The 24,220-nt window shown below is 46.2% G+C and overlaps 1 protein-coding gene across 1 annotated transcript in view; it reads left to right on the top strand.

Annotated features, from left to right (window-relative positions):
- The window catches only part of LOC138582094 (arf-GAP with dual PH domain-containing protein 1-like), a 144,347-nt gene extending 121,944 nt beyond the window's left edge, over nt 1-22,403 (top strand). The window contains exon 11 of the mRNA XM_069653049.1: nt 22,186-22,403. Coding sequence (XP_069509150.1) covers nt 22,186-22,214 — 29 coding nt within the window. The 3' untranslated portion in view covers nt 22,215-22,403. The remainder of the gene's footprint in view (nt 1-22,185) is intronic.
- Nucleotides 22,404-24,220: the final 1,817 nt, after the last annotated feature.

Genomic DNA, 24,220 nt, shown 5'->3' with positions numbered 1-24,220 from the left:
CCATCCAACATTCTACATTACATGCTCAATCTCCTAGACTCTGGTCTATTATTTAACTCCATCAAAGTACATCTAGCAGCCTTGTCCGCATACACCACTTCGCAGAACAAGGTGTCTTGGTGGAAAGTTCCTGTTATCAAGGCTTTCATGGAGGGAGTGAAGAGATTATATACCCTCCCATTTCTAACCCTCCACCAGGTTGGGACCTTAATGTAGTGCTTTCAAAACTCATGGGCCCACCTTTTGAGCATATGCACAAAGCCAGCCAAAAAAACATAACATACAAAACAGCCTTTATGGTAGCCATCACCTTGATAAAACGAGCCAGTGAGCTACATGCATTATCTGTACAACACCCTTTATTTGCAATCCACAAGGATGGTCCTTAGACCACCTCCTAGTTTTTCCCCTAAATTCATCTCCAAGTTCCATGTCAATCAATCAATTGAACTACCTATGTTTTTCCAAAATCCATCTAACTCAGCTGAAAGAAGCCTCCATACATTAGATGTAAGGAGGGTGGTCTTGTACTTCGTAAACAAAACAAAACCTCTAAGGAAAACAGATCAGCTTGTTGTTTCCATAGCACGTGATCACATCTCTAAAAATACAACTGTGCTATTTGCTACCTTTCACCCCTCTAGCTCACTCTACCAAGGGGTACAGGAGCTACTCTAGCTTTTATTGCAAGCGTCCCCCTAGACGCTATTTGCCAAGCAGCTACTTGGAGTTCCATTGATACCTTTACGCAGCATTACTGCATTGACACACACCCTAAAGCAGATTCACGGGTGGGGCAAGTGGTGCTAAAACATCTATTTACTGCTGTACCTTCTCACAACACACCTCCTTCTCCAGCTACTGCTTGCTAATCTATGCATAGCATGTGATCGAAGCAAATTCACAAGCCTCGAAAGGCATACATTACTCACCGTAATCGTATTTCTGATGCGTGTGTCTGTCCACCCTTCCTCCCCTCCTGGAGTCGAAAGTGCATAGATGTTTCTTGCTCTATCGCTATTTTCTGCTTTATTACATCTCTAGTCACGCTACACTTCATGCAACCTCATGTCAGAAACAAAACAATCTGAGGGACCCGGACGCGTGAAGAACCATGGGTACAGTAGACGTCATACTAAGGATAGTGTTACTAGCACGGCCAATCGATGTCCCTTTTCGAGTTTTGAAAGCAAATCATGTAATACTATTCAACTACCACTAGATGTCAGTCTACGCATAGCATGTGAATCTTTGTAGATGCAAGCATCAGAAATACGATTAAGGTGAGTAATGTATGCCAGTATTTGTATATATGCATAGGCAGTCATTTATTAATGGGTCAGGGTATTGCTGATGTCTCTGCTTAGCAGTTTAACCTGGGACTGTGCCTGTCACAATGGGATTGCTATCAATTGGCACTGTAAGGAAGGCATGGTTTCAAAGTAAGACAGGCACAAGTAATCACAGTTCAAGGGTGTTTATTCAACTGTAGAAACTGTGAGATAAATGCCTGATCTAAACTTAAATCTAAGATGGGAGCAAGCTACGACCATCAAATAATGATAATACTGTCCTTGTGGAGTCTACTCAAATAAAAGGGCCTATACTAAAAATAAAATATTGCCAATTCTTACCGCCATGTTACAAAATAGTGTGGCATAATGTTCACAAATGGAAAGAAGTGTTCACAAAATGATAAGTCAGGATATGTAGGCCGGGGCCTCCCTTCCCCACGTGTATAGCACGTGACAAGGCGGGTCACTTGAGCACAGCACACGCCAGGGCTCCTCCGGCACGAGGTCACAATTCTTTTCGGCAACATCAGGCCTTCTGTGCCCAAGCCTCTTTCGTACAAAGTCTCTTGACTTAGAAGACCTGATGCCCCATAAACAATAAAGAAATGTTCCTTTCACAATATTCACGTAGGGTGATTTACTCTTCACCCAGGATCCCCCTCAGCCAGGCTCTGATTATTCTTTCCCAATTAGTCTCACTTCATGAGGTTCACACTTGCCTTAATAACATTTCGGGTGTGTTCACCCAGGATCCCCCTCTTCTGGGCTCGGACCAACTTCTCTAAAATGAGTCCCCCTCGGCTGGGCTCAGACCAACTTCTGTTTACAGACAATCAAAGACTTTCGAGGGTGCACGGGATTCTACGCAACCGCTGCAGGACCCCTTTGATTTTTACATTTCAACAATTCTTCCCCGTTCAGAAAGAGGGGGGTACCAAACAGAGACCTTCGAGTGGGCACCCACACGGTGCCGGACCACTCTGTATCTGGTACTAATCTTCGTTGCACAAAGTTCAATTATATTCAAGTTCTCTTTCTTCATACATTGTTGCCACTTGCAGCCTTGAGCACAACACAGCCTGGTCTGCTATCAGTTTCTTCAACTCACTGGCTGTGCTGAACTCATTGGTGTGGCTTTGCTGTCAGAGTCAAGGACGGTACCACAGAGGCAATCACTTCTCCCCACTGTGAGAAACCTGAAAGTGTCTCATTTACTAATCCCCAGGGATCTGTCTTCCAGGTTGCCAGAATACAGCCATTGCTATTGGATCCAGTTCCTGGGGGTGGACCAGTGCAGGAGCATCACCTGGATGGGGGTGTCTTCGGGGAGTGGAAGTGGGACACCGGCGGGTGAGACGCAGTACCCTCTTCCTTATAACACCTTTTCCCTATCCTACCTAGTGGGATATGTAGAAACTCTAAACCTCCTGTCCCCTTTCCGACACAAACACTTTCTTACACCATGAAAGACAACGGACTAACACCAGAGCTGTTTATCTGACATGTCCTAACACAAGGGGTAGGCAGAGTCAGGCAATTGACAATAACTACACACACACCTGACAGCCCTTCCCTTCCCCACAGGGATAAAAGGCGGAGTGCGAGAGCACACTTTGAGTAAGGCAAACCGCACGAGGGGGCAACTATTCCAGGACGGCATTTCAAAAGGAGGAGAAAGGCGTTGAGAACCAAAGGGACGACAAGGAGGGAAGTGCCCTTGCCCTTTTTTGACCCAGGCCTGCGAAGCCTCTGTGAAAGGATTCATTAGACCGGGAACTACAGCTAATGTGTGGTGTAATAGATGTCAGCGGTGCACAGGGCCCTCCCGCAAGCCGGGTAGAGACACTTGCTACTGTGGTACCATCCTTGACTCCAGAGACAAGAAATGCCAAGTGGTTCATCACAGCCGGTGAGTCGGAGGGAGAACCGATAGTAAGCCGAACTGTGTTGAGCAAAGGTTGCAAACAGCAACATGATATGAAAGAACTTATGAACAAAGAACTTGTGTGTTACTGAACTTTTAAAGCATAAGGAAAGACCAGCTGCCGAGTGGTCCGGCACCACGTGGGCGCTCATTCCAAAGACTCTGACTGGTCCTCCTTTCGTTGTCTAAACTACCGATACCAGGAGGCCCTAGTAGTGCCCGACGTAAGAGGTCAAAGTGGTCATACAAGGGTCGAGTAAAAAGCCCTTGTACTATTGAATGCCTTTGACACGCTGAGGAAACAAAGTGAACGTTGGTTACTGGGTGCAAATGTGAATAGAAGTATGTGAAGCCTCGCTGGGAGCGGAGACCCGGACGTAGGTAAGAAAAGAACCTAAGGGGTCTAGTGAACTGTGGCGAGTGTGAACCCGATGGAGGGATGCCGAAAGAAAGCTAGGGGAAGGGAACCTGTTTTTCTGATGAGAGAAGAGAATCATGAACTGTGTTATAATGGCTATGTGAACCTGACAGAGGGATGCCAAGGGAAAAGCTAAGGGAAGTGAATCCCGCCATTGTGATAAAGCAAAGTGAACTGTGTATCTGGCAAATGTGTACCCGGCTGAGGGATGCCTGCAAGTTGGGGTGAAGCATAATAACCCAGTGAACATTGTGTTGACAAGAGTGAACCTTGCTGAGGGATGTCCACAGCGAAAGGTTGTATAAAAAGACATTGAGACTCCTAAAACTACACATGAAAATACTTTGAGTAAAAGGCCGTAGTGAAACCGATGGAGGGAGGCTAACATTCAAGAAGGATCGGAGCCCGGTTGAAGGGGATCCAGAGGTGAAGAGTCATCACCCAACGTAAATGGAGGTTTTTGTCTTGTTATGGTTGAAACATCAGGCTCTTGGTGGCAAGAGACTTTGTATGGAAGAGACTTGGCCACCGAAGGTCCTGATATCGCTGAAAAGAACTGTAACCTCATGCTTGAGAAGCCCAGTTGTGGATGGTGCTCAGAAGTCTCACCTTGTCCCGTGCTAGAACACGTGGGGAAGGGAGACCCCAGCTATACCATCCTGACTTATTATTTTGTGAACACTTCTTTCTTTTCTGGTGAACATTATACCACACTATTTTGTAACTTAGCGGTAAGGATTGGCAATCTTTTCTTTTAGTATAGGCCCTTTTTTATTTGACAAGACACAATTAGGACTGCCTTATTATTATTTGATGGTCGTAGCTTGCTCCCATCTTAGATTTAGGTTTAGATTAGGTGTTTTTCTCACCTATTCATACAGTTTAATAAATACCCTTGAACTGTGATCACTTGTGTCTGTCTTTACTGTTGCCACCATGAGTTCCTTACACCGCCCTGGCTATCAGTGTGGGAGGTTCCTGTGTACCATTCACACACGCTACACCTTTCGTCAGCTGCAATTCCCGGTCTTATGTTTCTTTTCCCTGAGGCTTCTTGAAAGTCGCGATTCGTAGTTGTAAAGGGCAAGGGTAATTCCCTCCTTGTCGTCCTTTCAGATGTCGCAGCCTTTCTCCTCGGTTTAAACTGCAGTCTCAGGATTGCTGCTTCCTCGTGCATTTGGCCTTGTGCAGAGTGTGCTTTCATGCTCCGCCTTTTATCTGTGTGGGGAAGTGTAATGGGAGTCAGGTGTGTGTAGTTATCAGTAATTGCCTGACTCTGCCTGACCGTTGTATTGGGACATGTCAGGTATACGGCTCTGGTGTTAGTCCGTTGTCGCTCACGATGAATTGTTGGGGGAAGGTGATTGAGTTGGAAAAATGGGAGGGTTGAGCTTCTAGATATCCTATCTGGTAGGATAGGGAAAGGTATTATAAGGAAGGGGATAGCACATGTCGCCCTTCGGTGTCATTCCTCGAAGACCCCCCTCCAGGTGATCCTCCCACACTGTTGACACTTCATGCACTTGCACTAGGAGAAATGCCGTCACGCCTAGTATGCTAGTTTTTCTGTTAGATCATTCAGAAACTTCAAGGCCTAGGAATGATTACTGTATTCCCTTGTTCCCTTCTCGCCTTGAAGTGCTTTGAAGCACGCCACATTTGTATAAGCGCTGTATAAATAAACAATTACAATTACTCCCAGGAACTGGATCCATTATCGATGGCTATGTCCTGGCCACCTGGATGTCATATCCCCGGGGACTACCGGGTGAGACACCTTCAGGTTTCTCACAGCACTTACTGCAAGAAGGGTTTGCAGGTAATATGTGCTTCACGTGTTCCACATGTATATGCTGGTAAAGTTTGTCAGGTATAACTCTGAAAATGTGAAGCCTCTCTCAGTGTTGCACCAACGGTCAACAAAGACGTGATCTCGAAGCGCCAGAACTTCAAGGCCCTGTCGCGCTGGGATCACTCTGTCTGACCGCTGTGCCCCCTAGCTCCTGGCCTTCAGCATTGCGGTTGCCGGAACTCGCGCCCCATTGTGACTGAACGCCCACTGCGGATATGCTCCACCCTCACTACGTTCGCTGCGCTCGCATTACAACTTAAGTCCTCTTGCGTGCTCGTTCAGTGAATAATCAAACACTTGCAATGAATGTACTTCTAATATAATTTAAAAGCTAAAAAGTGTGTACTTAACTTGATGCCCAAGCATCAAAGAAAGAGGAAATGGTCAGAAAGGTCATGTTAATGCGACTGATTATGTGCTGATTGTGCATGAGGATCACGTGTTGTTTTGAAGGACCAATAATAATATGAACTACCAAAAGCTCAAAACTGTTGGGATTACTAGTTTAAGTGTTGCTGTTATATGTATGATTGTTTATAATGTTGTGCTGCTCGAGAAGTAAAGATGACAGAAAGCATAATCCGAGGCTTAGAATTCATATGTATAGTTTAAAGACGTCCAGAGAATCGTCTTTTACTCTTGGACTATTGCGCCACCTAGTTACGTGGAGACATCATTATTAGAATACTTTAACGAAATGCCTGCTTACCTTAAAAATCTCCTGGAGGTCTCACTTTCTGAGCAGTAGCATTTTTGTTGGCGTGATGGCAAACAGTGCCATCGTGGGAACGTAGACTACGGAAACAGACAAAGGGTTACCACCCTGAGGGCTGTCTGTTAGTCCACATTATACGGGTGCCATGTTGATGGAGACATAAGTAATTGAAACAGAGGACGGAACGTCTGAGAAGCTATGTGTATCAGTTCGCACAGTGCATGCACCATATTGAGTTAGCATTAATCTTAGTCTCGTCTATTGATAGGTTAAAGGTTTTTTTTAACTGTTCCGGCTTCCTAACAGGTAAGCCATCATGTATGGGTCACATAATTCACTAATTTAATTATTACATGCTTGTATTGTCTTTTGGGTGCTTGAGGGATATGGTCAATGAATAGGGTATATTTGTGCCATTTAAATAGCAACGTGCAAAATACATGGTGGTGGTACTGCTAGGTGGTCCCATGATCTACATGGACTAGAGATGTTTGTTAACTATTTGTATATCTTTAGTTATAAATTGATGGTGCAACATTCTTTTATATTAGAAAATGGTAGTGCCAGTGTATGAGGCCCATAATTCTTGTGGTAATGTACAGAATTCATAAATTATATTTGTATCTAGAAATCAGCATTCTCTTTACAGATTTAAGTGCCAATAAATACCTTCAATGTATTATCTGCTCTCAATCCGAATATTGTTCTTGCTTCCTTTGTTCTCATTGCTGCTTCCCTATTGCCTTCTCTAGGCTTTCGATACATTCTTTTGATGCTACAGAAGCGTATTTCATTGATGTCATCGTTCGGATGTTCAGAGGTCCAATGTTGTGCGAGTGGATATTGAATATTGCCAGTACGAATTGCATAGAGATACTCTCTGATTCTTTGACAGTTCTCTTTTAGTTCTCTCAACGTAGAACGTCTTGCATGTAAACATTATTACATAGATTGGATAAAATTAGTTTTGCAATTTATGAATTCATTGTTTACAGTTCTTTTGTTTGTATATGTAATAAAATTAGTACTTTTGTTCAAAGCAGATGGGCACATGCTACATATGCTGCATTTGTAAAAACCCAATGTTTTCTAAAGCCAGTTTTCACTATTAACCTGTAATATTAGTTGGCATAAAGTTAGGGCTAGTTTTGAGTACAATAGTTTCTACTTTTTTAAAACGCAGTCTAGTATGTCACTTATATAGTTTCTCAAATCTTGATTAAGAAGAAGAAAGTTCCAATGTTTTCTCAGAATCTTGCAATAGCGTTCCTATGGGCAGCATGTTTTGTAATATACCTTACTAACTTCTTTTGGGCCATATTTTGTGTCTTGGGTCTAAGTAGCTGTTGTCTATTTTGTTTTCTAGCTAGGTCAGCAGCCATTATAATGTTATTTTCTTTATAGCCTCTGTTCCTGAATCTTTGACCTATCAGGAGTGCTTCTTATTCAAAGGCTTCTATATAACTACAATTGCTTCTTGCAGTGTTTTCCCCTTTGGGTAAGTTTGTCATGGTACTTAGTTTGTGGCCACTGGTCACATGTAATAGGGAGTAGACATCTGTGGTTTTGCAGAATCTTTTCATTACAATCTTGTTGTTAACATTTGATTACTGGGAAAACTAAATAGAGACAAATTATTCAACAAGATGAAGACAAATAACCATGCGTACGCCGTCAGACAGCTCATGGGTGTTTATAGACTTTACAACAGACCAATTGTCAGTTCCCAAAATTAGATATTTCGGGCCTACTGGGTTCTTTACTGAGTTTTTGTACTGGTGCCGTCCCTCTCTGTCTCCCGCCGGGTTACCCCGTCCCTAGCCAAGACGTCCCTAGCCAAGACGTCCTTAGCGGGGATGTTAGTTGCTATGGAATTGCGCCACCTGTTATATTCTCTTTCTGGAGCTAAGGGTGACTTCCCAAAGACGATGGCTGGCTGACTTCCTGGGGATTTTCTATACTTTCCTTAGCCTAGCCTGCATAGTACTATAGTGTAAAGGTCTCTCACTCTGCCTTTCCACCTCCATTTGATTTGACCGCTCCTCTTCTCAACATCTTCTCTTCTGACTGTCTCTACCTCCTGTTACCTCTGTTGTTCCTTTCCGCTTTCCTCCCACTCTACTTCCTTGCCTGTAGCTGTTCTTCTGTTATAATCTCCCTCTACTCCTACCATGACTCCCATTCTCGCACTCCCTGTCACTCCTACTGCTCTCCCTTTGCTGCTAATCCTACTCCGCTTTCAACACTCACTATCACCCTCTACTACCAACTACCGCTCTACTGCCTATTCCACTTCCAAATGTATTCCTCATGCCCACTGCCACTACTACTACTTACAATTCCCTCAATCACTACTCCGCTACTACCACTACCACTATCTCCAGTTCCAACTACTACTACCTCTGCCACTACCACCACCACCACTCTGCTACTCAGACTATACTTCTACTCCTTATGCTCTCCCGTCTCACACACTTTGGGAAATATGAGCGCTCTATTCCACTCCCCCTCTGTCAGTTCTCTGCCTATATCTGTTTCCCATTTGCTTTTCAACCCCATGCTTCGGGGGTTAGGTGTATCGCTCAGATGTCTGTATATTTGGGATATTGGCCTGCATCCCTCTCCCATGTTGTACAGCAGAGTTAATAGTGATTCGGTGTCCGGTTCTTCTGGCCATGTTTCCCATTTACTTCGTGCCGTGGCTCGGACCTTCTGGTACCAAAGGAACTGTCCCGGTTGTATGCCTTCTTTGTCCTGTAGCGTGGTAAACTCTCTAAAGATGCCTTCTTCGTATAGATCTCCCCAAACATAGACCCCTTCCCTTCCCCATGATCTGATTTGGTTCAGGTCGGTGGCCGTTGTGTATAGATCTGCAAGAAGTGGGATTTCTGGTGCGTAAGCATTCTGTGTATGAGTGAGTGTTCTCGCTCTGCGCCATATGTCCCTCCCCAGGGTGACTATGTGGGGTGTTACTCCCAGCAGCCTAGAGGGTACCCAGACCAGTTCTTTCAGGTGGAGTGGGAGACTCATAGTCTGTAGCAGGGGGTTTTCATCGGTAGGTTCGTCAGAGAACCATTTAGATACAAAGCTGAGTTGGGCTGCTAAGTAATATTTTTCTAGATTCGGAAGCTGAATGCCTCCCTGGGCGTATGGAAGGGTTAGTATCGACAGCGCTATTTTGTGCCTGTTTTTTCCCCATATGAACTCCTTTATTAGTGACTCCAGCAGTCGGAAAAAGGGTTTTTTGATACAATAGTGTACATTTTCGAACCCATATAGGAATCGCGGTAATATAATCATTTTGACTATTAAGGCCCTCCCCATCATTGACAGGGGGAGTCGCGACTAAAAGCTCATGGACCTGCGCAGAGCCGGGAGAGCTGCCTTTGTGTTGTATTCATGCATCTGTATAGGGGTATGCATTATCTGGATGCTTAGGTATCTGAATGTGGTGGTTTGCCATTTTATCCCCACCATCGGGAGTGCCTCCATGTCTACACGTTTCAGATCCGCCCGGGGGAACATGCTAGATTTTGACTTGCTGAATTGTATCCCAGATACTTTAGAGTAATTATCCAGAACTTCCAGCATGGTGGGCACGTTGAGGTGTGGGTCTCTAACATATATGAGGACATCGTCCGCGTATAGCGATATGGTGTGGTCTACCCCTCCCAGCCTTATGCCAGCATCAAAAAACTGCTTCCTAAAGTATATCGCTATGGGTTCCAGCCCCAGTATATACAGTATTGGGGATAGCAGGCAGCCTTGCCTGGTCCCTCTTTGTATATCCCAGGCTTCTGATACATGTTTCCCGGTCTTCACTCTAGCTCTTGGTCTGGTGTATAATATCTGAACCCATCTAATAAACCCAGGTCCGAAGCCGAATCCCTTGAGTACGGCCACAAGCCACTCCCAATAGATGGAGTCAAACGCCTTTATGGCATCTAGGGACATTAATGCATATGAGCTCCCGTCTTCATCAGTTTGCACTATGATGTGTTGTAACCTGCGCAGATTCATTGATGTGTTTCGGCCTGGTATGAAGCCGCTCTGGTCGATGTGTATTATGTCCCCTATTATTCTGGACAATCGCTTGGCTAGTATTGTAGTTAAGATTTTCGCATCGTAATTTAACATTGCCAATGGGCGGAAGGAGTCACACAGATCTGCCGGTTTGTTTGTTTTAAGGATCGGGACCACTAGTGTTTCCCTCATGCTTTCGGGCAGCACTCCCCTCTCCTATGCCTCTTGGTATACTTTGTGTAACAGAGGTGTGAGGGATGGCTCATATGCTTTGTAAAACTCTGAGGGCAGACCGTCCGTGCCAGGCGCCTTGCATTTGGCCAGGGACCTGATGGCTTCTGTTATGTCTTCAGGCGTGATTTCAGCGTCTAGTATCAGAGCTTGTTCTGGAGGCATCTTGTGGAGCCCTATCTCATCCAGAGTATCAGTGATCTGTTCTGGAGGGACTTGTTCCTCATGTGAGTAGAGTTGTGCATAGAAGCGTTTAAAAATGTCGTTTATGTTCTGCTGCATGTGATGTGTGTTCCCTTCCTCATCTTGCAGTGAGGTGATGGGGTGTCTAGGGTGTTCCCTTGGGCATAGCCAGGCCAGCAACCTGCCCGGTCTGTCCGCCTCTGTTTGCATTCTATTTGTCTTGGCCGTGTAGTCAAGCTTTTCTAGTCTACTCCACGCCATATCATTTTCCTCCCTGAGTTTCCGAAGTTCTGTTTCCCTATTACGAGCCCTTGTGGGCGCTGCTTCCAGCTTTTCTATCTCCTTCTCCAGCTGATCTAGGTCCTTCCTGAGCTGTCTTTTGATTCCCCCGGCTTTCGCAATGATTTCCCCCCTTATCACTGTTTTCAGGGCATCCCATACTGTGCTGCTATGTTCTACTCTTCCCTCGTTAATTTCTATGTAGCTGTCTATGGAGTCTTGTAACTCCTCCCTAAAGGTTGTGTCTTTGAGAGCTTCCGCCGGCATTTTCCACATGGCAATCGGGGGTCTAGGGCCATTGTGATTCCATGTTACTAGAAGTGGGGAGTGATCAGATATGGTTCTTTCCAAATATTGCGCTCCTTCCACTTGGGGCAAGTGTTCCCTACCTATGAGGATGTGGTCCAATCTCGTGTATAGTTTATGTGGGGACGAGTAGTATGAGTATCCTCTTAGCGCTGGGTGTGTTTCCCGCCATACATCTGCCAGGTCCAGCCTGTCTATCATTGCGGTCAGTGCCATTGTCGCTGCTGATGGGCCCTTCGGGTGGGGAATGGATCTGTCTAATGCCGGGTCGCATACACAGTTAAGATCGCCTCCCCATATGAGCAGGCTATCTCTATGTTGCACAATTTTGGGGTAAAGTGAGTCCAGATGGGCCGGTATATTGCTGTTGGGAAAATAGGAGTTCATTATGCATATTTCTGTCTGCTCTATGTGCCCCCATAGCATTACATATCTCCCCTCCGGGTCTACTTCTGATTTAGTCAGGCGAAAGGGGAGCTGTGGGTGTATCCAGGTGTAGACTCCTCTGGCATATTTGGAGTATGTTGTGCCGAATCCCTGCCCTCCCCAGTGTGTTTGGAGTTTGGCCAGTGAGTCCGCCGTGCAGTGGCTCTCCTGTAATAGCGCTATCATCACCCCTTTTCTGTGCAGATAGGTCTTGATTCTGTTTCTGCGGATATATGTCCCCAGACCTCGCACATTCCATGTCAATATTTTAATTGCTGTTGAAGTCATGGTGGTTTAAAGCGGGTATATTGATCGCTCTGTTCTTCCCTTTTTTGTGTCCATGTGCATGGTACTGGTGCTAATGATTCCTTCCCTGTGTGGGACAGGGTGCAGGCTTCCTCCTCCCTCAGTTCATCCCCTCCCCTCCCTCTTTTCCCTTTCGGAGGCTTACCAACAGTAGTAACGTCCATTCTTTTGAATGGAAACAGCAAACAGTGCAACTTTAAACTGCCCCCAGCAGTTGCTTCCAAATTGCAATGCTCAGGGGGTCCCAAGCCTTCCAGGCCACTCCGGGCCTTCCGGATCAGGATGCGTGTAGGTGGATTACCTTCACAGTGTCCGTAGGGGTGGGTCGCTTTTTCGTGCTCGTGTGATCCTTTGAGTTCTCGTCCGGTCCAGCTTTCGTCTCAGTATAATTCCGCTGTAATTTCATTGTCCGCTTTGGTGGCTTTGCATGGGGGGGGGTCTCACTGTTTTTCTTGTTGCGGCGGGTGGGGTGTCGTCCCATTTCTGATCTCGGTGGGTCATCTTTGCCATCAGCCAGGTTGTTATGTTCCAGCCACAAATTTGCTGCCGCGGGATTCTCCAAGAATATCGCTCTTCCTTTGTGGAGGACCTTGAGGCGTGACGGGTATAGCAGCATGTATTTTAGGTTGAGTTTCCGTAATTGTGCTTTTATTGGAATGAAGGAGTTCCTTGCTCGCTACACAGTGGGTGTATAGTCCGGGTATATGACTATTGTCAAGTCCTTCCGTTTGATTTCTCCTCCTTCTCTCGAGTATCGTAGTATGATTTCGCGATCACAGAAATTCACAATTTTGGCTATAATTGGTCTTGGGTGTGAGCCTGGTGGTGGGTGTTTCTGAAGGGATCTGTGGGCTCTCTCCACGGAGAACCCCTGGGATAGCTTCCCTGGGCCTATCTGCTGTAGTAACAATGTCTCAATGAATTCAGTCGGGTCTGGGCCCTCCAAGTCCTCGGGAACTCCTAATATGCGAATATTATTTCGGCGGGCTCGGCCCTCGGCATCTTCTGAGCGCGCCTCCAGCCTCACCACCTTTTGCTCAAGGTCTTGTACTTTCGTTTTCAATTCCTGGGTACCCTCCACTGTGTCTTGTAGCGTATTTTCTGCCATTGTGACCCTTTCAGTGAGGTTGCGAGCATCCTGACGCATGAGCTGTATGTCCGATTTCACCTCCTCTATCTTCCCCTCCACCGATGTGCGGAGGGCCGATATTGCCTGTAGGACCTGCGCATGTTTCAGGTCTTCTTCCTGCTGGGGGGGGTTCCCCCGAGGTTTCCTGGGCCTGTTGTGGTTGTCTCTGGTGTTTGGCCGTCGTGAAAGAGTCCATTGTGACCAGTTTCAGTTTGCCCTTGGGGGGTGACATCTCCCTCCCGGGGACCCTTCGGTGGTCTGTTCCAGGTCTTGATCCACAGGTTGCGTGGCCCCTATTTACTGCTGTTAGTTAGTGTTGTGGATCCGGTGTTGTTTGGTGGGGTCCCTGGGCGGGGTTCCCTATCTGGCTTCTCTGCCTCAATTCTTGCTTGTTGGTTTGTGCTGGTAGGCTGTGTTTCAATCTGGTTTTCAAGTTGGTATTGGGCAGGCCTTGTCTTTCTCAGTGCCCCAGCCCCGGGTGCCTTATGTTTGCTTGAGGCTTGGTCCAGTGGAGGGTATCCCCGTGGCCTTGTGTCAGGCGGTGACAATTGCCCCTTTGGTTATCCTGCTGCTGCCATTATCTAGGGGAGGGCATTTGCCTGCCAGTAATGTCCAATGTGTGGTTGGGGGGACACCGGGTTTCTGGTAAGCTAGCGGTCCTCAGCCGCTTTCAGTGCAGTCCCCCAGGGGGGTCCCCAGGCCACTCCTGTGCCTTAAGCTGCTACGGTGGTGCGTTCGTTGTGGGCTGCTTTGTTAGGCACAGGCCCCCCGCGCCTTCCCGCTGTCCAGGGGCCAAGATGAATCAGGCCTCCCCCCGCTCCCAAATGCTGGGTGGTTGTGTGAGGCGAGGTCAGGTGATCCCGTTAGGGAATGATGCGGAGGGGTCCCGACCCCGTGTGCTGCATTATGTGGGGGCCCGCGGCCCTCTGCTGCGCTCCTGTGACTCTGCTCAGCCGCAAGCCCACCCGGACTCACCTGCGTGCGGGTGAGTCAGCGCCGCGGGCACAGCTCCGTGTCCCCTGCTCCCCGGCCTCGGCGGGAGGGTCTTCCTCCAGGCCGCGCCCGCGCATCAGTTCCTCCACGGGGCTCCATGGCTGCAGCGGTCCCCAGCTCCGGTTCTCACTTCTCAGGTGTCTGCCCGCTTGGGCCGGGATGCGGCCGGTGGAGCGGGCGGCAGGCTCGTCCGTATCAGCGCCCCCGATGGCCTGGGGCCGAGGCTGATTTAGTTCCGCTCCGCTCCGGTGGGCGCCGCCATCTTGGAGTCCCAGGGGCTCGGGTTCGGGTTTCCCGTTTTCTGGCGTCTGCTCTCCGATTTTGCCCCAGATTGCTGTTGAGTGCCGGCAATCGGTTCCCCTGCAATATTCTGCTTTTGCCTCGTACTGCAGACCTGGAATTGGCGATAATTATTCGTTTAACAAAGTATCACGGACGGAGCTCTGTGGAAGCCTGTCCTCACGGCATGCGTGCTGACCACGCCCCCCCGTGATACGCTGATCATTGCGTTTGGATTAGTGCACTTTTATGATAGCCGGATTTGCTAGTGTGTAGATTTTCTTTCTTCCAGATATTCTTCAGTTTCTGATTTTCTTTGTGTGTGTTGTTTTGTCTAGGGGGTTGACCATTTAGCTTGTTTCTTTTTTGAGAGTTTTTGAAAGGTTTCTTAGGGGAAATACAGTTCAATGTGGAAATAATCCAGTAGTTAATGTTGCAGAGTTTTGCATTTTGAAAGGTGAGAAAGAAATCGACCACATGGCTTGGCCTTGGACATAACCCAGAAATAGACAGATCAGGTCCAAAGGATATAGCCCCAGTGCTTGTAGAGAACCTAGTTTTCGATGAGGGGGAAGTTAAGTTATATATCTCCCAACTAAAAGCGGGTAAGGCTCCAGGCCCTGATGGGATTAGACCAGCCGTTTATGTATGGCTATCAGAATGGTGGGGACCTAGGTTAACGCAGGTTTCCAACACTACAACCATGGTAAGGAAATGCCCAAGTTCATGGAATAGGAGTTTACTAATACAAAAATACAAAACTTCAAAAAAGGAAAGATGACTGATCCACATTGCTACCGCCCAGTCTCCCTGTGAAATACCTCGGCCAAAATATTTACAAGGTGTCTTGCAGACCGACTTATGTCCTGGGCAATGGAGAATAACAAATTACCAGAAACCCAAGCAGGATTTAGGAAAGGCTTTGCTGCCTTGGATCACTGTTTTATATTTCAAACTATAATCGAAAAGTACATGAAGATCAGAGGCAGCAAAGTATTTGTAGTCTTCCTAGATTTATCTAAGGCATTCGCCTGTATTGATAGAAATCTGCTATGGGGAAGCTGACTAAAATAGGTGCCCCGGACTACAGACAATACATACCGATGGTTTAAAGCAATACTTCAATTGTGATCCGCTGTGCAGAGTCAAAAAAATACTCCAGACATAGTAACACCAATAGGGGTGTCAGATAGGGATGCACATTGGTCCCTCTTTTATTCTCCCTGTTTTAAAGTGATTTTTATCCTCAGACTAATTTTAAGGTATTGCCAGCAAAACGGAATGGGGTCCAATATAGTGCACTTTTATAGGTTTATGTTTATGTTTATTGAATTTATATAGCGCTTTAAGCCAAAGCGCTTTACAATATAACAACAGATACAAAAGTGAGAGAAGCATATTTACAAACAAGAATAGGTCATTAGAACAATAAGTAGAACTATTTACAGGGGGGGTTGGGGTAGAAGAGGGGGAAGGTGAAGGGAGTAACGGTGTAGGATTTGAGGTAGAGGGGGGGGAGTGATCTGGTGTCCTCATTGCCTTTAACTAGTATATGTTACTAATTTAAGGTCAGAGGGGAAGGAGAGAGGAGGGGGAGAGGAGGGGTAGGGAAGGGAAGTCGGGGGGGTGTAGAAGATGAGCTTTCAGGGAGTGGCGGAAGGATGGGTAGGTGGGGGTGGAGCGGATGGAGAGCGGGAGGGAGTTCCAGTGTAGGGGGCCAAGAGTTGGAAGGAGCAGAAGCGTGAGGAGGCACATGGGGCTGGGGGTACAGTGAGGAGGTAGAGGTTTGCTGAGCGGAGAGAGAGCGGGAGGGGGAGTAAAATGAGAGGAGGAATTGTGTTTTCGGGTTGTTCCCTAATTTGGTTTTCATGGTGCTGTTGTTAGGAATGGAAGTCTCACTGATAGTTTTTGGCATGGGGGTGGAGGTAGGTGGTGGTGGGTGGTGGGGATGCTTTGCTGGGTGTTTTTTAGGAGTGGCTGAGACGTGGGCAGAGCAGGAACCTAGCCTTTGATTTCTCCGGTGAAGAGGCATGGGGTTTGAGTTGGCTTGTGTACTGTGGAGTAGTTTGGGCAAGGCGGTGGTGCGGTTAGGCAGGGGAGCCAGGAAGGCAGGCTTAGAGCTTATGTTAGGTATGCCTATGGGAAGTGCAGGTAGGAAGGGTGTAGGTGGTACGTTGTGGGAGTATGGGAGTGTAGGCGACATGTTTCAGAGGGGGTGCTCCTGAATGTTATGGAGGCAGTTCAATCACTCACTTGGGATGTCATATACGGTGGTGAAGTACTGATGGGAGTTGAGATGGTGCAGTGTGCAGCAGTATTTCAGAAATTGGCAGCAGCGTTTCAAAAGTGGGCAACAGGCATTTCAGAGTGGGCAACAGGCGTTTAAAAAGTGGGCAACAGGCATTTGAAAAAATGGGCAACATTTCAAAGGTGGGCAGCATGCATTTCAAAAAAGGGCAGCAGGCATTACAAAAGTGGGCAGCAGCATTTCAAAAGTGGGCAACAGGCATTTCAGAGTGGGCAACAGGCATTTCAAAAAATGGGCAGCAGCATTTCAAAGGTGGGCAACATGCATTTCAAAATGGGCAACACGCGTCTTACAGATGTTTGCCGAGAAGTGGGCTGAGAATGATTTTAGCTATCAATGGCAGAGACTATTTACTAGATTGATAGACATATTTAGCGGCGAGCATTTACCGAGCACAGAAGCAGTCAGGCATGAATGCATGAGTGGTTAACAAGCGTTACAGAAATGGGTAGCAAGCATATTTCATGTATTTGTAGTACGAGATAGCTAAATGTGATGGTCAGCTATTAGTAGCAGAGCCAGTTACATGAATTAGTTGGCAAAGTTAGCGGCGAGTATTTAACGAGCACAGTGCTGGCACATACGAATGCGGAAATAATTAACAGGCATTTATAATGGCCAGCAGCATTTCAGAAGTGGGCAGCAGGCATTTTTGTGCATTTGCAGAGAAGAGGGCTACATGTGAAGTTCAACTTTCAAAGCAGATTAAACATATTTGTCGGCACAGTTAGCGAGGGCATTCATTCCGGGATTAGCATACTAACTGGGGGCCTTGTTTATTAAGGTGATATCGTAGAGAGCGAGTAGCAGGCTGGGAGGTTATGACTGCTGATGGCCACGCAGAGTTCCAAGGCATTCACTGTAGGTGAGAGTTGGAGGTATACGGGTGGGGGCATGCACAGCTAATACAATTGTTAGTGCATGCGTTCGAGTAATGAGAGCTGGGAGGCTAGAGTATGCAGTGGAAATCAGCCTTCCTGCTTCCTGCCTCTGAATTGTTTTATTGAGGAATAAAGAGTGTTAAAAAAGTATCAGTTGTGAGATTAGCAGTAAACAACAAGTTGTTGGCAATCTTGGAGGGGGAGGGGGCATTATTGTAACAGCTTTTAGTTTAACTGCCTTTGGGCACTTTAACTGCTCTCCTGAACACCCATGAAGACCTGCTCTCCAATCTTGACTCTAATCTCCCTTCTCTCCTCATTCTGCTTGATCTATCCTCTGCTTTTGACACGGTCACCATGCCATCCTGCTCCAACACCTCCATGACAACCTGGGTATCACTGATCTGGCACTGGCCTGATTGGCCTCCTTTCTCACTGGCCGATCCTCTCGGGTCCAACTGGGCTCTTTCCTCTCTTCTATCTCTCTCACTACCTGTGGTGTACCCTAGGGGTCTAACCTCTCTCCCTGGCTGTTCAGCCAATCCCTGGCACCTCTTGCCCACTGTATCGCTACTCTCTGCTCCAATTTTGAGTGTTATGCGGATGACATCCAGAGGTCGAAGTGGGTGGGAGCGGTCGGGAGCGGAGCTCCTATACTTTCTATTTTTCTGTTTCACTGTTCCTATTCTTTTATTTTAAAAAGAAACCGTTCCTGAACGGTTTAGTTTTAAAATAAAAGTGTAGGGAGAAGTTGAAGCTTGCACTTCAGTGCACTGCACTGAACATTCCCTTAAATAATAGGTGTGTTTGTTTGGGGGTTTAGACTGTGTGTGGGAGGGGCGCAGCGATGGAGCTTGTGGGGGGTGGGGCAGACCGGCAGGGAACATAGCTCCACTACTTCTTTTCGTACACTTTGACCACTGATGACACCCAACTCTCTTTCAGGCTCACCTCAGCCACCTCTGCTCCTTCACTCATACCAGAATGTCTGGCCACAATTCAGGAATGGTGTGCTGCCAATGATCTCTGCATTAATGCCAGTAAGACAGAGATCCTCCTCTTTAGGGCACCTGCTCCCTCCTTTCCCCTCTCTCTCCAGCTGCCCACTCTGGCCATCTTCCTGCTCCTTCCTGTGTGGCTAAGAACCTTGGTGTCATCTTCGAGTCCACACTCTCCTTATCTCTTCACATTTCTGACGTCTCGAAGAAGTCCAACTATCAGCTGCTCCTCCTCAGAGGTATTCTTCCTTTTCTCACTTTCCCCCAGAAGTTAACAGTCTCCAGAGCTCTGGTCCTCTCTAGGTTGGAATACGGGAACGGCCTCTTTCTAAATCTACTCTTCAACCTTTACAACTTATCCAGAACAGGACTGTGAGACTTGTTCTTGGCCTCAAGCCCAGGATCGTATCTCTTCAGCACTGGAATCTCTTCACTTGCTCCCTGTGGCTTCAAGGATCAAGTTCAAGACCCTCTGCATTGTCCACAAGGCTTTCTGGGGCTTGGGACCTCTCTACCTCCAACTTTCTCTTCCAAGTCATCTTCCTTCTCGAGATCTCCGCTCATCCACCTCCAACTCTCTGATAGGCGCTTCTCCAAGCAGAGAGTTGGGGGCATAGCTCTCTCCTCAGCTGGGACCTCCCTCTGGAACAGCCTCCCCACCTCTCTCAAACTTGAGCAGAACCACCTCCGGTTCCAGAAGCAACTCAAGACCTTCCTTTTCGCTTCTGCTTTCTCTCTTCCTCTCTCCTGCTGATGTACCCCACTGCTCTGTGCACTGGTCACCTGGATGCCCTCTGAACGTGGGCCCAGGCTCCTGCATGTCCAGATTCCCTCGCACTGCCTCCGGGCTCCCCCAGCACTCAAGGGTCTGTGTCTGCAACCCTGCGGTCCCTTCTCTCTGCACTTATGAACCACCTGCTGGCTGCACTTATTGATTTACCTGCACTTCTCCCTAAATCCCCCCCAACCCTCTTTGGCACTTCCTCCCTTTCTTCTTCCCCTCACCTGAGCGATCTGAATGAAACAAGGCCTAGTAAGATCGTTTTTTGTCCTCCCTTTGTTTCCCCCTCCTTGTCTTGTCGTGCCTAGAAACACTTGTGTACAGGCGTGTTATAAATGCCATATCATATTACATCATAAGGCAGAGGTTTTGACATTTATCACAAGCTCACTAAAGACAACTATTCAGGGCAGATGAAAAGGGAATTATTCCTCAATATCAGACTGGATTCAGAAAAGACATGGGCACCATTCCTAATGATATGATTCTACATGTTTTAAAATTCAAAAGTCCTAAATAAGCAGAACCTCTGTTCATGAGCTTCATTGATTTCACGACTGCCTTTGATAGAGTGGAAAGGGGAAGGCTTGGGTGAAAACTGGACATTAGGGGGTTGGATAAGGCCTTGCTAAAGCTGATCGCCCGACTGTGTTCAGAAATCCAAATGAATAGGTGACTTAAAGGTCATGTGCTTCCACCTAGTCTTTTTAATTTATATTTGGCAAATTTAGTTGATGCTGTGATACAAGTAAAAAACTATCCTCTGAAAATTGGTACAAGTCACATAGGTTAACTGGTGCATGCTGATGAAGCGGTTATTCTAGACAATACAGACATTGTTTTGCAGAAGAATGTTAAAACATACATGTGTTAGAAATAAACATTCAGAAGACAATGATCATGAGATGCACAACTATGAGATGCAGGGAAAACGTTTACTTTAGGCCAAAGTAGACTCAAATAATTTTTTGAATTCAGTCACCTGGGATGTGGGGCATAAATACAATCAGAAGTATGAATTACAAATAAGAGAATGCAGGAAAGATTGTAAGCAATGGCTTCACTAAGATTGTTTGCTAAAACCTATTGGTGCTATTATCTTCGGCCAATTTATAAATGCATACAACCAAAGGTGGTTCTCATGATTCTTTTTGGCAAAGAAGCTAGAATGAATGCCATATGTTGTGCTATTTGGCATTTGTATAGCGCCTACTGCCATTGGTGTGGCCTCAAAGCGCTATGAGGATGAACGCCCTTTGGAAGACCATAGTCTGAGTTGAGAAGTAGTGAGAGGAGTGGTAAAATGTGTGTGCGCTTTTAGCCTGATCGAAGATAGGTGGGGAATGGCTAGGTCCCTAACAGCAGCCCATATTGTAAGGTGTGGGACGGGTGCTCTGTCAAATTGTCATGAGTTATAGGGGTCAAAGTTAAAATGAGCAACTGGACCAAATATCGCGTGTTACTCAGCTGTATTCTAAGGGTGGTGGCGCTAGGGCCGGGGTGATGTATGTTTAGTGCATGGTGTAGTCGAATAGTGTGCATGTCAAATTAGTGAGGCTATGTGTTATGCAATCTAAGTTATGAGCCCTAGTGAGACACAATCCAGGTGTGGCAAATGAAGACAGTGGGCCTCATTACAACCCGTGCGGAATGGGTTAACGGGTTCCGCTAATGGATGCGGACCCGTTAACACCATTTTGCACGATTACGAGGTCCCCTCGCGGGACTCGGTAAGGACGCCTGGTAAACCCATTCAGGGAACCCGGTAAAGGAGCCCGGTTTGGCGGCAGCCATGTAGCTAATAGCTCCATGGCTACCGCCAAACTCGTAATGAGGCCCAGTGACATGATTGAAACAGCAATCTAAAATGGGAAACCTAGGCCCCCAAAATGTAAGTATGGATTTGATTTCAGGACCTACAGATCTGGATTTGAAAAACGGCCCTCGGTTTTGCTGTCCCGATTCATACTGAAAGAAGTAAATTGAACTTAAAATGGTTATATGCTCAAGCATAATTTAGGAAGTCAAATCTTTAGCTTACAATTAAACTGGCAATGCCCAAAATAGTGTTATGGCTTCTAAACAATGATCTGTCAGGGGTAAGTTGTTCTAGTCTTAATATAAATTTAACTATGAGGAATGTTTGGGGGTTATTAATTATGAAATAGACTGGTCAAAGGATTTACATACTCTATTGGCAAAGAATTTAAATAAACCATGTTATTGGGATTGCTATAGTCATTACAATCATTTAACCAAACTTTGATTAAGAAATAATACATGAAGATTTTCTAAATTATAAGATTAGGCAATGTTATGTAATTAAGTTACCAAAAACCAAAGATGCGTTGTTTCACGTAAGTAAATTGATAACCCTTGATATCACTGAGGCACGAAAGCGTATTTAAAGTATGCTCAAGACCTGCAGGATGTTCAGAGACCTGAACAAATTGGAGACTTTAAAACAGCCAGATAGTGAGTGCGTGCCAGCATGAATGTTGAGAAAATCTCTATATGGACGTGTTCTGAAGGAGATGCTAACATGTCAACCACAGCAATGCTTTGGATGTGTCTATTGAGCGATTTCAAATATATTTAATATTATATTAGCAGTGACAGACTTTTAGAATAACATACAGCACATTTTGCACTTAAAAGACAATTAATGAAATGAGCTTGTGTAGAAAACGATCTCATGTGGTTGTATGATTGATGGTTTTAGGAATGCTGTTTTAATGATGCTGTAATATTTTGTAGAATACTTATTAAAGTTTGTAGTTGAAGGCGTATTGGAAACCAAACCACAATAAATAATGAAAAAATAACATCTGTTTGCCATCTCTTTGCTTCCGTTACAGCTGAGGCCTACTTCAGACATCGATCCTGAGGACTACGTGCGGGCCAAAGGCCCCCATTTCCGTTGCATTAAGATGCTCCGACTGTTGACTATGGCGTGTGACTCAAGAGGATAAAAGAACTGTTACATTTGATGTTTACTAAGTTTTCGTATTATAATTATGCACAATAAATAGAGAGTTGGTTGTTAACAGCCTTCCCTCTTGTGCTGATATCCAAATGTTAGTTTCTGTACATTTTCTGGAAGGTCTGTTTCGTACAACCACTGCCATAGTGTGTTAACTTGCCTGACAGAAGCTCACTGTTGGATGCAATCTTTTTGGGTCTGCTTCAATGGCTAAAATATGGGAATTATGCACATGGATCTAGTAAAAGTCTACACTGGCCAGATTCACTAGTATGTCCACCAACAACAATCCAGAAGGATGTGCCCTTTCACTGCAGCCTCGCCTTCCCCCCAAAGTACAAACAACCACTTGAAATGTATTGTTATACTTAGGCAACTCATGAGCAACTCTTCCATTATCACACCTTCACAAACCCATCATCATTGTAGTGTTGGGAATCTTCATAATAGACTAACCCAAGACTACGTACATGGGAGATGCTAAAAAAGGCGACATTGCAAATTCCAAGGCATTCATAAGCTAACTGTCTTGCTCGTCAAGACACAGCAATCACATAACCCCTAATTGGCTCCCCATCAAGGAGATGCATGCATGTTGATGTCCCATCCTTTGCTTATAAAGTACTAAATTACCAAAAAAAGAGGGTACCTCCCCAAGGATTTGCAGCACCTCCTAGAATGTACCTGCGAATGCCTAACCAGTAAAATAACATATCTTTGCGGGTCTTCACTCAGTAGGGCTGCTGCATCCTCCGTTTTTTGTGTGTCTCTCCTGTCCTTGAAAAGACTGCCCAGTAGTGTCCTTCCCTAGTATAGCCTTCTCATAATTGCTCTACTGTGTCAGGGTACGTTTCTGGGGCACTAGATGAACTGATCGTGCAAAGAAAGGCAGCACTGGAATTGTGCTCCTCTGTCTGTATTGCAGTGAAGTAGTGTAACAGATGGCCTTAAGATTGCCCAACCTCCAAAGACTAGTTTGAGGGTTTTTATTTTGAATATTGCAATTGGTTTGATGGCAGCAGGCAGGACTGTGGCACACTAATTGCTGACCATCTCTCATGGCCATCCCACCTCCCTAGCCCAGGGGTCCCTCTATCCCAGGTTGTTAACAAGCGAAAGGTAACACCTACTATCTAAGATTCTGAGTGAGGTGAGGGCCAAAGGCTTAACCCTTTTCTCTCTCTCAACCTGTACGATAAATAACATAATACCATAATAAAAATGTAAAAAAATTCAAAAAATGGTGTGGTGCTTGTTGGTGGTATCTTATCCTGACAGGCCCCGGCATAAGATTTAAGTAGGTTTCCTTAGTGTTCTGGTGCCCTTCCAGATGGCCAGTTCCTGTTGATCTGGTCTTTCACTTGTTCCTCTCCCTGATGTTCCTACTCTATACTCAGTCTCTCTTTCTGATCCCCCATTTCTCTCTTCTGAACCTCTCTCTCCCCTGATTCTTTCTACCCTAATTCCCCCTCTGTCTCCGCTATCTCCTCTGTCCCTCTGATGGACTTGCGCTCCACCGGCTTCCCCTCAAAACTCTACTGTCCGCTTCCCCTCTACTCACTCATCTCCAGTTCCCTCCATACCTCTCCACTCCTCACTCTTCTCTACTATCCCCTCTCCACTCGTTCCTTCTCTCCCTCGCTCTACTCTTTCCTTCTACCTTCCCTTTTTCTCTGCTCCTCTCCCCTCCTCCATGCTCTCTCCCCTCCCTTCTTCTCCCTTCTCGCTCCTCTTCCCTTCTCTCCTCACTACTCTCTGCTTCTGTCTACTCTCTGCTCCTCTCTCCTCTCCCCTCCTCTATGCTCCCCCTCCCCTCACGCCTCTTCTTTCACTTTCACTTACCTCTTTCACTCCCTACGACATTCTTCTTACTCTCATTCTCTTATCATACATCACTACTCCTAACACTC

Source organism: Ambystoma mexicanum, chromosome 3q, assembly GCF_040938575.1.
Source record: "Ambystoma mexicanum isolate Mex_15411 chromosome 3q, UKY_AmexF1_1, whole genome shotgun sequence".
Lineage (NCBI taxonomy): Eukaryota > Metazoa > Chordata > Amphibia > Caudata > Ambystomatidae > Ambystoma > Ambystoma mexicanum.
The sequence above is the reverse complement of the archived record's forward strand: the minus strand, read 5'-3'. Positions and strand labels throughout refer to the sequence as shown.